The following is an 11,366-nucleotide window of genomic DNA, read 5'->3' on the forward strand; positions in this document are numbered from 1 at the left end:
GAGGGGACCACAGAAGCCAAGGCACTGGCACAGCAGTTTGGTTGTTCAGGGAACAAAATGGGAGGGGAGAGAAGGTGGGGCCATGCCGGCCTTCAATGCCACAGTGAGGGAAGCCACCGCAAGGAGAGGTACTGATCCCAACTTTTCTACCCTGCAGACTGTGGGTCACCTCTGGGGCAAAGGTCCCATGAGCTGTCCCTTGCCTCCCCTGCCAGCTGATGCCACTCACTTTCTTTCTAGACGGCCTTTGTCTGCAAGGCCCCAGAACAGCTCATCTTCAATGGTCCAAGGAAGTTCCCTCCCCATAGTAGCCACTTGGAGAGGCAGAGAACTGCGCTTAAGTCACTTTTCTAGCCTCTTTCCTGACCCTCGGAGCAATCAATACGGCCCACCAGCTCGAAGTTCTGCCTGTGCCTTCTCCCTCACACCTTCTGGTTTTTCAGCTTTTTCTTGGGCTCCAAGTCCATCCCCATCACACACCGGCTTTCATGAAGGCCCAGAACGAGGTCTTCTCTCCTGATGCCCTACCTTCTTCCTAGCAATGCCATCCACACCTACAGCTTGAAGTGCCTCCCGTAACAGATAATTCACAAGCAGATCACTAGGCCATCCCTCGCCGCTATGCTTCGGACTCTTCAATCCACTGCCCACTTGCTGTCTCTACTTGTTCATGTCAAAAACATCTTAAAGTCAACACCTCAAAAACAAACACACTGTCTTCTCCCACCAAAATCCACGCCTCTTGCTACTGCCTTGGGTCAGGTAAATTATCACCTCCAAACAGGACATAAACTATCATCCTTAAAATCGTCCTTAACATTTTTCTCTCATTGCCTGCAATCTAATCTCTGAGCAAGTCCTACAGGCTTTATTTTTGCTCACAATCATATTTACCAAGCACCTAGAAGAGTGGGCACTGTGGGTGTATTGTAAGGCCATTTGACTGACTGTTGTCTCTACTGGAGAGCACTCCCTGGGGGCATGGACACGTCTGTCAGCCTCAATGCCCCACTGCCTAGCAGGAAATCGCATGTGTTAGAAAAAGAAAAGAAAAATCTGGTGCCTCCCTTCCCCAAGGAAACATCAGACCTCTGACTGGCAGTCTGAGTAACAGGGGCTGGAATGAGGCAGAGACAGGCCTTTCCCTGTGGAGTGCGCTGTGCCCCATGTCACCTCACCAGCCTCACAGCCCTCCGCCTGTTTAGTTTCTGTGTCACTGCCACCACCAGCCGGGCTAGTCAGCTCCCTCTTTTGGGAGAGATGTGGTACCAGCACTTAAAACCCCAACAGGGTCAACCTTGACCAGGAGACAGGAGACGCTCAAGTAAAAGGGAGTTTTCATGTCAGGGACCTGCTCCCTCAGACCCTGCGTGGGCACACCCCAGTGGGCTCTTCTATTTAGAGCTGCTTGTCCCAGACTCTCCTCAGCATCTGGCCACAGTCCCTTTGGCACAAAGTCAAACATCTCTCCTTTTGCTTCTTTTGCTTCCTGGGGAGGCAAGGCCCCAGGAACTTGCCTAACTCACTGACTCCCCAGAAGTCCAGCTCACATTCTTCAAAATCACATCCCCTATTGAAAAGGATGCTACCTTGGGACCTCCCCTTTCTGATTTTAACACCCTAGTTCTGCTCTCTTAAAAACAGCCTCTGGCTTCACCTTCCACCCGGTTTGCACAGAGCCTCATGGTTCCAGGGTGGGACAGCTCTCAGGCCAGGGACCAACAGTTCTATGCATTCTGCTCTTACTGGAGAGGATGCTGGCCCTGAGAGGGCCTGAGCATAACCCTAACAAACTGACACCTGCCACCTTTTCTAACCTCCTCAGTGGAAACACCAAAAGCTTCCTGAAAGGCTACATCCCCAGCTAGGGATTGACAATGAACACAGGTACAGCACACTCAAGGATTGCTGTGGAGCATGTGCCGAGGACAGGATGAGGGTTGCCTCCAAAGAGCCAGAGGACCACAGGTGGAAGAGGGAGAAGTGGTCTGCAGAGCATGAGAGGAACCCCTCATACCTTACCCCTGTGGCTGCCCAACTTCCTGCCCCCCAAGGGGCTGAGAAGTCTGTGGGACGTGTGGCCAACTCTTCTCCTCCTTCCTAGGGTTAGTCACTCTATGAACCTGGGCCCACACTCTGGGTCTGAAGCTAAGTTCACTCAATCCCAAGAGGTTAGAATTCCCGTACCACACACCCACAGCTACACAGTCCGCTGTGATCAATACCCTACCTCCTCCATGGACAAGGCCAAGCCAAGGAAACTGTGCCCTGGAGGCATCCCTTAATCAGTTCCCTTAGGATATTTCAGCTCAGCCACATCTCCAGGTATCAAGAAGACAGGACGCCAACCCCAAGGTGAATGGCCTACCCCTACCTAGGAAGAACGTGGTCCCTCAGCAAGGCCAAAACCCTCACATTCTGGTCAGTCGTTCGAGGCCTGAGCCTACACCTGTTCCCAGACGCCTCACCACCTTTGTACCGCTCCTCTAACCCACGCTGGCATGCTGTGCCAGCCGCAGGAAGGGAAAGAGGGAACCCACAGGGGCAGGGCTGGCTGCTACAGAGAGAAAGCCGATTCTGCATGGGTGCTTGGGCTCACTGTAGGCACATGCTGTCTCATGCCAGCCACAGGTTTTCATGATTTTCTCCTGTTCCAGACTGCAAGCTTCCCAGGACCAAGGACTAGGTCACCTCCTTTTCTTGCTTCCTAATGCCAGCTCCTCTGTGCTAAGCCTGGGCTTGGCAGAGGAGATGCCAGTCTTCTGCAGGAGAAAGCCCTGCCCGGTTTATTCTGCATCCTGAGTCTTGCTAAAGACAGGGCCACCCGCCAACACAGGGAAGGGCCCGGAAGGAAGCAGCAGAGCCTATACACAAAGCCTGCATGTGGGCTATAAAAAGGAGCCCTCCCTGCTTCCCCCAGGATGGGCCCAGTTCCTAGGAGGTGACGAGTGGGGAGAGAGCTAGTACTTGTGCCTGGGCACACAGCCACTGCAGCCTCTCAAAGACTAGCCAAGCAACACCATGAAAGAACTAGTCTTGCAAGGAGGGGCTGAGAACTTTAAGGACTGAACCAGGAATGCAAGTGGACACTCTCAAGTCCCATCTCCTGGGACTATAGGCCTCCCCAAAAGCAACTATGCCCAAGTCCTCCCTACCACTTTCCCCAACCCGGGCATTCAGGACCACCTCCTCCTCACACTTCTCTCACTATTTTCTGGTAGCTGAGGGCACTCTTTAAAGGTCTTTTAGTGTCCATGTTCCCCATTCCCTCTGGATAACCCAGCACACCCAGTGAAGGGGCTGTGGGGAGCAGCTGTGCTGAGAGGTGATGAAAGACTCTAACTGGGGGCAACAGCAGGAAGCTGTGGCCACAACAAACAAGGCTCAGGGGCAGCTCAAGTAAGAGCATGCGTGTTGGGGCAAAGGCAGAGAGACAACAACTAGGCAAGCGCACACAATAATACCTCAAAATCTTAACACAAGTGACTTATTTCCAAGACCTCAGCCAAGGCTGCCTCTTAACCCAAACAAGTAGCAGCCTACTCACAACAGCACAGCCACACTCACCGCTCTCCATGCCCAATTAACAGGAACTAATTCTTCCCCAGGCTCCATTCTCCAAACCCCTCTCCTGTCTTGTTTGCCCAGAGTATTCAGACTATACGGAGGATTGAGCAAGAACCACTGAGGCTACTCCCCAAGGTGTGCACGGGCAAGACATGCATATGCAGCATAAAAGAGAAATGAACCTTGGTTGTCAGCCACCGAGATCTGGGGTCACTCATTATGGCAGCACCCTCAACCTCTCCTGACTAACAGAGCAGACTGGCTTATTTCCTTTACAACACTCCCCAGGCCCATAATTATTTAATCTATCTGGCTGTATGTGTTCTTTGTGGTTGTGTCTTTCTTAACCTTTGTGTTTGCTACTGGATTCTAGCTGTGTGGCACAGCAGCAAATACCAGAGTCTGAAGCCAGAAAAGCACCAGGGTGTAGAGACCCAAGAAAGCTGGGTCTGGAGGATCGTTTGTTTTTTAAGGAAACAGCAGCTATGACGCTATGAAAGCACACCAGGTGCAGCTGCTATTGCCACCGCGAGCAAGTCAGGGTCTGGCACAATCACATTCAGTTCAGTGTGCCTGACATTCAGCAGTTGGGCTCACAGTAAATGTGGGATAAAGCAAGCACATGAGGCTGCACGCACGCACCTGAGCGTGTCATCCTCAGGACTCCTGGAAAGGCCCTCTCCCAGCACTGGGGGCGAGGAGCCCAGGCTCCCATTTCTCTGGTAGAGGCTCAAGTGTGGCTGTTACATGAGCCAGTAAGGGCAAGTCAGAGCGAGTCTATTCTGTCCCCCCTCCCACCCCCAAATAAGCTGCTGCTTCACTCGCTGGATGATTGTGAGGAAGCGTCTCAATGGGGGAGCCATGGCAAGATGAGGGCCACAGAGGACCCAGGTGGGGTCAATGAGTCCAGTGCGCCCACAGATGGAAGCCCAGGCTGGTGGAACAGTACGTCTAGCTGGAAGGCAGAGGAGAGGTCAGGTATCTCTGGCCACATAAAAAGAAACTCTGGTCTTATGGGAACATCCTTACTGTCACTTTCTCCTGAACATTGCAACGCAAATCAAAATTCTAAGCTCTGGTCCCAGCACTGCTCTGACCTTGCCCTTGGGGTCTTGATTCCCTCGTCTGTAACTGCTGCGCTCTCCTGAATCATGAAATTCTTGTGGAGCTCAATCAACAAAACAGTTGAGAAAATACTCCCTGAACTCTGGTGACTATTCAAAAGCCCAATTTTTCTCATGCCCTGGTCCTCTGTATACAGATTCAGGGAAGGAACCAAGAAAATAAGTAGGAAACAGACTTCTAGTGTAGGCTGTCAGAGCGGGCACTGGTGGCAAGCTCTGGTGGTGGAGAAAAGAAATGGACCTCTGCAGTTAGTTAAAGGGAAGGCAAAGGAAACAAATACTTATGAAGAGCCAAACACTGTGCTGAGCACTTTCACATAAAATCTCTTACTCACATACAGTCTCACTGGATTACTGTCAATATACACCTCTGTAAGGAAGAAATAATTTTAAGCTGAAAATCAGTTTCAGATAGGTTAATGTAACTTGCCCAAGATCACAGTTGAGACTCAAACCCATGTGACTGTAGCCACAAACCCTCTGTTACTGCAGCCCAAATACCCAGGGCTGTTGGAGGCCATGCCTCACCCTTGGCTCTGCCTAGTCTTGTTATCATTCTGCTCTTAATACTGGACCCCAAGGAAGCACAGGTGCCACGATTCTCTACCAGGGCACAAGGAATTACTCCCTTCCTCCTACCCTACTCCTAACTCTCCTAGGACTCTCCTTAAAGCCCCCAATAACTTGTTCAGTTCTCTGAGAGGGAGAGAGAGGGTAAAGAAGTCAATTTTCTAATCTTTGTGATATTAGGCCTCATTTTCTCCCTCCAACGTACCCATCTCTGCCCTCCCTAAAGCCATCTCCCATAGGAAACTGGAGAGTAGGGAGAGACACCACTAATGGATGGTGATGGCAGAGGCAGGCCCCCCCATAATGAGGTGGTGGCATTAAAACACTTGGTGCAAGAGGACCTCCCTGGTGGTGCAGGGGTTAAAGACACAGCACTATCAAGCCATCATCAGCCACTGCAACATGAGTTTGATCCCTAGCCAAGGAGATAACCCACATGGCGCACACCTCTCCTGTCTCACCCGCTGCTCCCCTCAGCAGTGTATTTCAGTCAGTCTGCCTGTCCTGTTCCTGCTCTGTCTCTGGTGAATCCTCTCACCCCCTGCAGCTCTGCCCTACACCTTGGTTTTTGTATGCATAAATAAATCAATCTTTAAAAAAAAAAATAAAATACTTCATGCAAGACACGGTTCTCCCGTCAATTTGCTGAGCATTTCTCTGGGCTAAGCACTTAGAAATAGGCCATTCTGATGCCGCCACATGATACTACACAGCTCTTTCCAGTCAACGGCCCTGTCACCCGTGACAGCAGTGGGGAAGAATCCTGGCAACAGAGGGTTGTGTGTGCATGGGTGTGCATGTGTGTGCGGGGAGGGGGCGGTGTCTGCGACTCAGAATCCAAGGGTTAGTGGCCAAGTACCAACCCCTCAATACAACAGGTGTTCAGCTCCCTTCCACTATGTGGGTCTTCCTGGAAAATTTAATCCTTAGCTTCCTCCTGTGAGACTCCCCACACACTGAGCATTTTACCATGCCACATTCAATGCAAAGCACTTTACACAGATTCTCCTCGAATCTTCACGAAAAGGAGATAAAAGCATCTTGCTGCTATCCACTTTTATACTGACAGAGCCCAGAGAGGTGGTCACATGCTCATGGTCACAGAGTAAGTAAGTTGCACGGTAGGATTTTAACTTTGGCAATCTGAGTTCAGAGACCAATTCTAAAACTCTGTGCTCCACTTTCATCCCTGCAGGCCCAGTCCAGTCCCCTCCAGTCCACTGCCACTGCGTCCTGTTCTCCCTCAGGAGGTCTCCTCTCTCCTACAAACTGCAGTAGCTTATTGGACCCTCTCCTCAATGGCTCCCAAACAAGCAAGTCAATCCTGCGTCAGTGTGTGCTGACGGCCACTGCTTACAGGATGAAGCGGAACCTGCTGAGCACACTGTGCCCAACCAGCCCAGCTTCATCTCTATCACACAGAACACATTCACGACCCCCTGCACAGTGATCCCCAGAGCCGCAGCAAGCTCCCCAATCACTCAAGGCCCAGGTCGCAGCTGACATCCCCCGTGAAGCCTTCCTGGCTCTATCCCCTTAACCCCAGTTCGCCTAGCAGCTCTTGTTACTCTGTACTCAGCTCTAGGCACACACCTTTAATATGGGATGTGCACAGTCATAATTATGCATTCCCAAGCCTGTCTCTTCCAAGAGTCTGGGAGCTCCTCAATGGCAGACCAGATCGCATACATCCTTTGAACTCTCAGTGCCTAGCACTGGGCAAATATTTATTAAAGAAATAAATGCCCTCATTCCAAGGGGCTACCCAAATCAAAATCTAAGGACCAAGATCTCTAACTTGTGAGTAAAGCCTATGCACTTGTGTGTGCGTGTACGCACGCGCGCACGCGCACACACACAGGAAAGCAAAAGGTGGGAGCCCCCAATGCTGGGTGTGCTAAGTCATCTATAAAGCAGGCCCATTTTCTAGGTTCACAGGAAACAGAGACGGCCCCGCTGGACAGGGGACCTGGCAGGGCTGGTCTGGAAACCTACACATCAGGGCAAGCCTGGGGTGCTGAGGAAACACTGAGGTCTGACTTCCCCTGGAAAAAACTACAGAGTGCTTCGGCAGCATATACACTGAAACACTAGAGACAGGAAACACACAGGCAGGGGCGCTAGCTCTGGAGATATGAACATGTGCTCTCGTCCCTCTCCCACTGCAGCAAACAGCCTGGCCCCTCTTACATGCCCTGGGCTCAGCCCTCAGGGAGCCTCTGGTTTGTCTCCTCACCACGACAGAGGCCAAGTCCCAGTATCACCTGCTGCTGAGCCTACCCACTTTATCAAAGTCGTTTTCTTCCCCTACGCCCAACCCAACTATCACCAAAGGTACCACCCAGAGTTGTTATTGTTTTAGTTTCCCTGAGGCCAAGGATCTGTTTTCATTCGCCACCCAAGGGGGCCGAGCATCTAGAAGAGTATCAACTGAAGAGTACATGAAAGCCTGGGGCTCCGAAAGGCCCCAGAGACATGCTTGGCTGCCATTCGCAAAGGCTCCTCCTGAGCCACTGTGCCCACAAAGATCCCTACTGAACCATCTCACCCCAGAAGGGGAAACTGGGCAGCCAAAGAGGCCAAGACTGTAATGTGGTCTGATTATGAAGATTTTTCCTCACAGAGGAGCAACGCAGACCACAGGGCCTGAGGCCCACTCACAGCACAAGCCTAGGGGAGTCATCTTGGGATTGGCCAGTCAGCCAGTGACTTGAGGGCTGGGTCCAGGTAAGGTGCAGTCACACACCAGCACTGTTACCCGTGGCACAGTCCTACCCTGTATTTTCATTCCCTCATTAAAATGGACTAGTCCCAGGGCCCTTGTGACAATTAGCCAAGGAAACATGAAGAAAGGGCTCTGTAGCACTCAGCAGGCAGTCTGGAACTGCTTTGTATTCACTTATGTCACTATATGCAACATGAAAAGCTAAACACCAGCCTGGTTGCTAAGGTACCACAATGACAACTGGCCACAAAGCACTTCCCCATCCCTCTTTTGTGGGGGATTTTCCCCATCCCCCAGGCGCCCCGAGACCAGAAGGCGCAGTCCCACTTCCCAAGTGGAAAAGTGAGAAGGCAAGAGAGGGCAGGAGGCCAGAAGAGGTCTCCTACATGAGTGCTGTGTACTTTCACTGCACCACATCAGCTCCCCTTCAGGGCCAGTCAGGTTACCCGTATTGTGTGGTACCCTGGCAGGGTGAGCCAAAAAAGGTCAGACACCTGAGGAATTTGGGTAAGAGGCCAGGTGGCAGGAGACCCGGCTGGCAACCCAACTTTCCTCAGAGCCTGCACAGCGGAACTGCGGCAATCAGAAGGCCCCGATAGGTGTGCCCATAAGCAGGCACAAATAGGGTAGCTTCTGTGGGAGGTTCCATGTGTAAGGTCTCAACTCCACATGAGATCTACCAGCCCTTTTACCCGGACCTCTCAAATGCCAGCTAACGATAGATCACTGAATCTGTACCCCTCTGGCTGGCCCAATCCACAGGGGCTGAGGTCATCAGGTCCTCACATTCTTGCCTCCATTGCCCAAAGGTCTGAGACACTATGGACTAGATTTCCCTCACCCCCTTCTGTTCAGATCCCAACTTACAAACAAGAAAGTCATACCCAGGAGTCAGATGTGCAAATCTCCATATACTTAATCTACATAGACACTGTTTTACAAGGTAGGTGGGTGAGCGAGTGATGGGTTGGGACAAAGCAAAACCATTTTCCTCCTTTCTCTGGGTGGCGCTCTAAGTGAAATGCGACCTTGGTCCCTGTCCTCCTCCCTTGCACCTTCTCCCTCTCTTACTGACACACTCATCCTCCCTCAACCCAGTCCAGGGTATAGAAGAGCAGCCAGAGTTTATTATTGCTTTTGCTACTAACACCTCACATTTATCAAACACTTACTCTCTTTCAGGCACATGCTAGAATGTTTCACATGCATTTTATAGATGAGGACATGAAGGCTCAGAGTAAATAAGTAACAGACCAGGAGGTATATAACTAATATGTGGGCTCCAAACCCAGCCTGTCTTCAACCACTATGTTGCACTTACTGCCTCCTGGTCACATTCACGGTTTAAGAGAGTCTACTATCCAGATCTTTATCTGGCACCTTCAGCCACTGCCACCCATTCAGCAGAGCAGAGAAGATCACAGAAGCAAGGATGGGGGCTGTGCCCAGAGCCTGAGGCCTGGGTGATGTTCCCAGAGCTGTGCAGCTCTCCACAGTATCTCTCCTTCCTCCACTTTGGAATCTGGATACTCAAGTCACTAAAATTTTCTCCCAACAGCTGAGAGTGATGATGGGGGCACAGAAGCAGGAGGCTGCCACTTAGAGTTCAGCAGCTGTGTGGGATCTGGAGTTTGTAGCTGCGGATGCTGCCTCACCACAAGACCGACCTTCCTCCCAATCTCCTCAACCATCTACAGCTACATACCCAAGAAGGTCTGTAGGCCCTTCCTTTGGGGGTGTCACTAGCTGACGCCCCCCCCTTCACCACGCAGACATAGTTCTGAATCTGGCTCTAACATCAGTCTCTGGGGGTCCTTGCAGGAAGCAACCCACAGCCTGAGCTGCAGACACTCTCTCGTGCTCGCACGCAGGAATGGACGGCGGAGCTGGCTGCCCAACTGGGCACAGCACAGGCGCGCGCTAAGTGGAATAGCCGTGGGGTTTTTAAAAATCCCCCGCTTCTTTCTCCTCAGGGACCTGCACAAAAGCAGCCAAACTCAAGCCTGGGAGACAAAAAGGCAGGAAACCAGTAAGAGTAGCCGTTTCTGGCTCCCTGGACACGGAACACAGCCGGCTAGACCCCAACTGGCTGCCTACTCGAGAGGCACCAAGGCTGGCCCTTCTGGAACGAGGCTCTTGAGAACGTGCTTCCCACAGCACGGGGCGCCTGACTCCTTTACCCAAAGTTCCTGTCCTGGCTCTGGGTGTCTGCTCGTCCACAGACACCCAAATTCATCTTTAGGACCAAAGAAGGGGGGCAGGGAGGGAAGCAACGACTGCTTGCTTTCAGGCTCTTCCAGACCGAACAGGACCACCTTCCTCCCGCTCCCCCAGAGGGAGACGAGCAGGCCCGGCTCTGCTCCAGAATCACCCCAACCCCAACATCCGCCCGAGTCCTGCTCAGGGGAACCCAAAGATTCCGCTGCAAGTAAGAGGCCGGCCTGGGGGTCCGGAGTGTTCCACCAAGGCCGCTCTTTTCTGGAGAAGGGGTGGCAGCCGCTGACCGTCCGGTCCGGCCCCACGTTCGGGGGCCGCCGTCTCGGCTCCCTCCCCCGCCCGCCCGCCCGCCCCCGCCGGGATGTGGGGGACCCGACGTCCGCCCCGCCGGCCTCCAACCCGCGGCGCGTCCCAGGCCTCTGGACAAAGCGCCGGGCACAACCCCCCGGGCTGGGGGAGGGGGTGTCCTGTCAGGTGACCGAGGACCCGGATGCCCCCCGCCCCCGGGAACCCCCGGAGCCCGCGCGGGGGCGGGGCCGGGGGAGGGCCCCAAAGTTCGCCCGAGCGGCTCCCGCGGCCGGCCGGGGCGCGCCGGCCCCCCCGCGCCCGCGCCGCCCGCCCCGGGGAGGGGGCGCACTTACTGGCCCCCTCGATCTTGTCGGCGCCGCGGCTCCACGTGATCTGCCGCGTCTCCAGCTTGACCTGGAAAGTCTTCCGCTCGGGCCGCTGCGACTTCTTGGAGTAGAACAAAGTCATGACGGTGCCCACCTCCAGGCTGCGGCAGAGGTGCAGCACCTCGGCGTCCGAGGGCGCGCCGGGCCCGCAGCCGTTGGCGCAGGGGGGCGCCGCGCCCGCCATGGCTCCGGCCCGGGCGCGGCGGCGGCGGCGCAGGCCCGGCGGGCGGGAGCGGGCGGCGGCGACGGCTGAGGCGGCCGCGAGCGGGCCCCGGCGGCGGCTCCTGCGGGGAGGCGGGCGGGGCCTGAGCGGGGGCGGGGCGGGCGCGGGCCCCGCCCCGGCCGGCGCCGGGAACAAAGGCGCCCGCGCGCCCGTGGGGGGACCCCCGCCCGCCGCGCCTGCGCCCCGCGACCCCCGGGCGGGCCCGGGCGGGGGCGCGGGGTGCCCGGCGGCGGGGGCGCGCGCGCCCGGCCGCCCTCCGCCCGCCC

The 11,366-nt window shown here is 54.4% G+C and overlaps 1 protein-coding gene across 2 annotated transcripts in view; it reads right to left on the reverse strand.

Moving 5' to 3' along the window:
* PLCG1 (phospholipase C gamma 1) overlaps positions 1-11,061 on the reverse strand; it is a gene marked incomplete at its 5' end in the record, with an annotated part of 32,238 nt that extends 21,177 nt beyond the window's left edge. For both annotated transcript variants that reach the window (XM_084246915.1, XM_084246914.1), the window contains one exon: positions 10,845-11,061. In XM_084246915.1, the coding sequence (XP_084103041.1) occupies positions 10,845-11,061 (217 nt within the window). The remainder of the gene's footprint in view (positions 1-10,844) is intronic.
* Positions 11,062-11,366: the final 305 nt, after the last annotated feature.

Source organism: Talpa europaea (genome assembly GCF_964194135.1).
Source record: "Talpa europaea genome assembly, chromosome: 11".
NCBI lineage: Eukaryota > Metazoa > Chordata > Mammalia > Eulipotyphla > Talpidae > Talpa > Talpa europaea.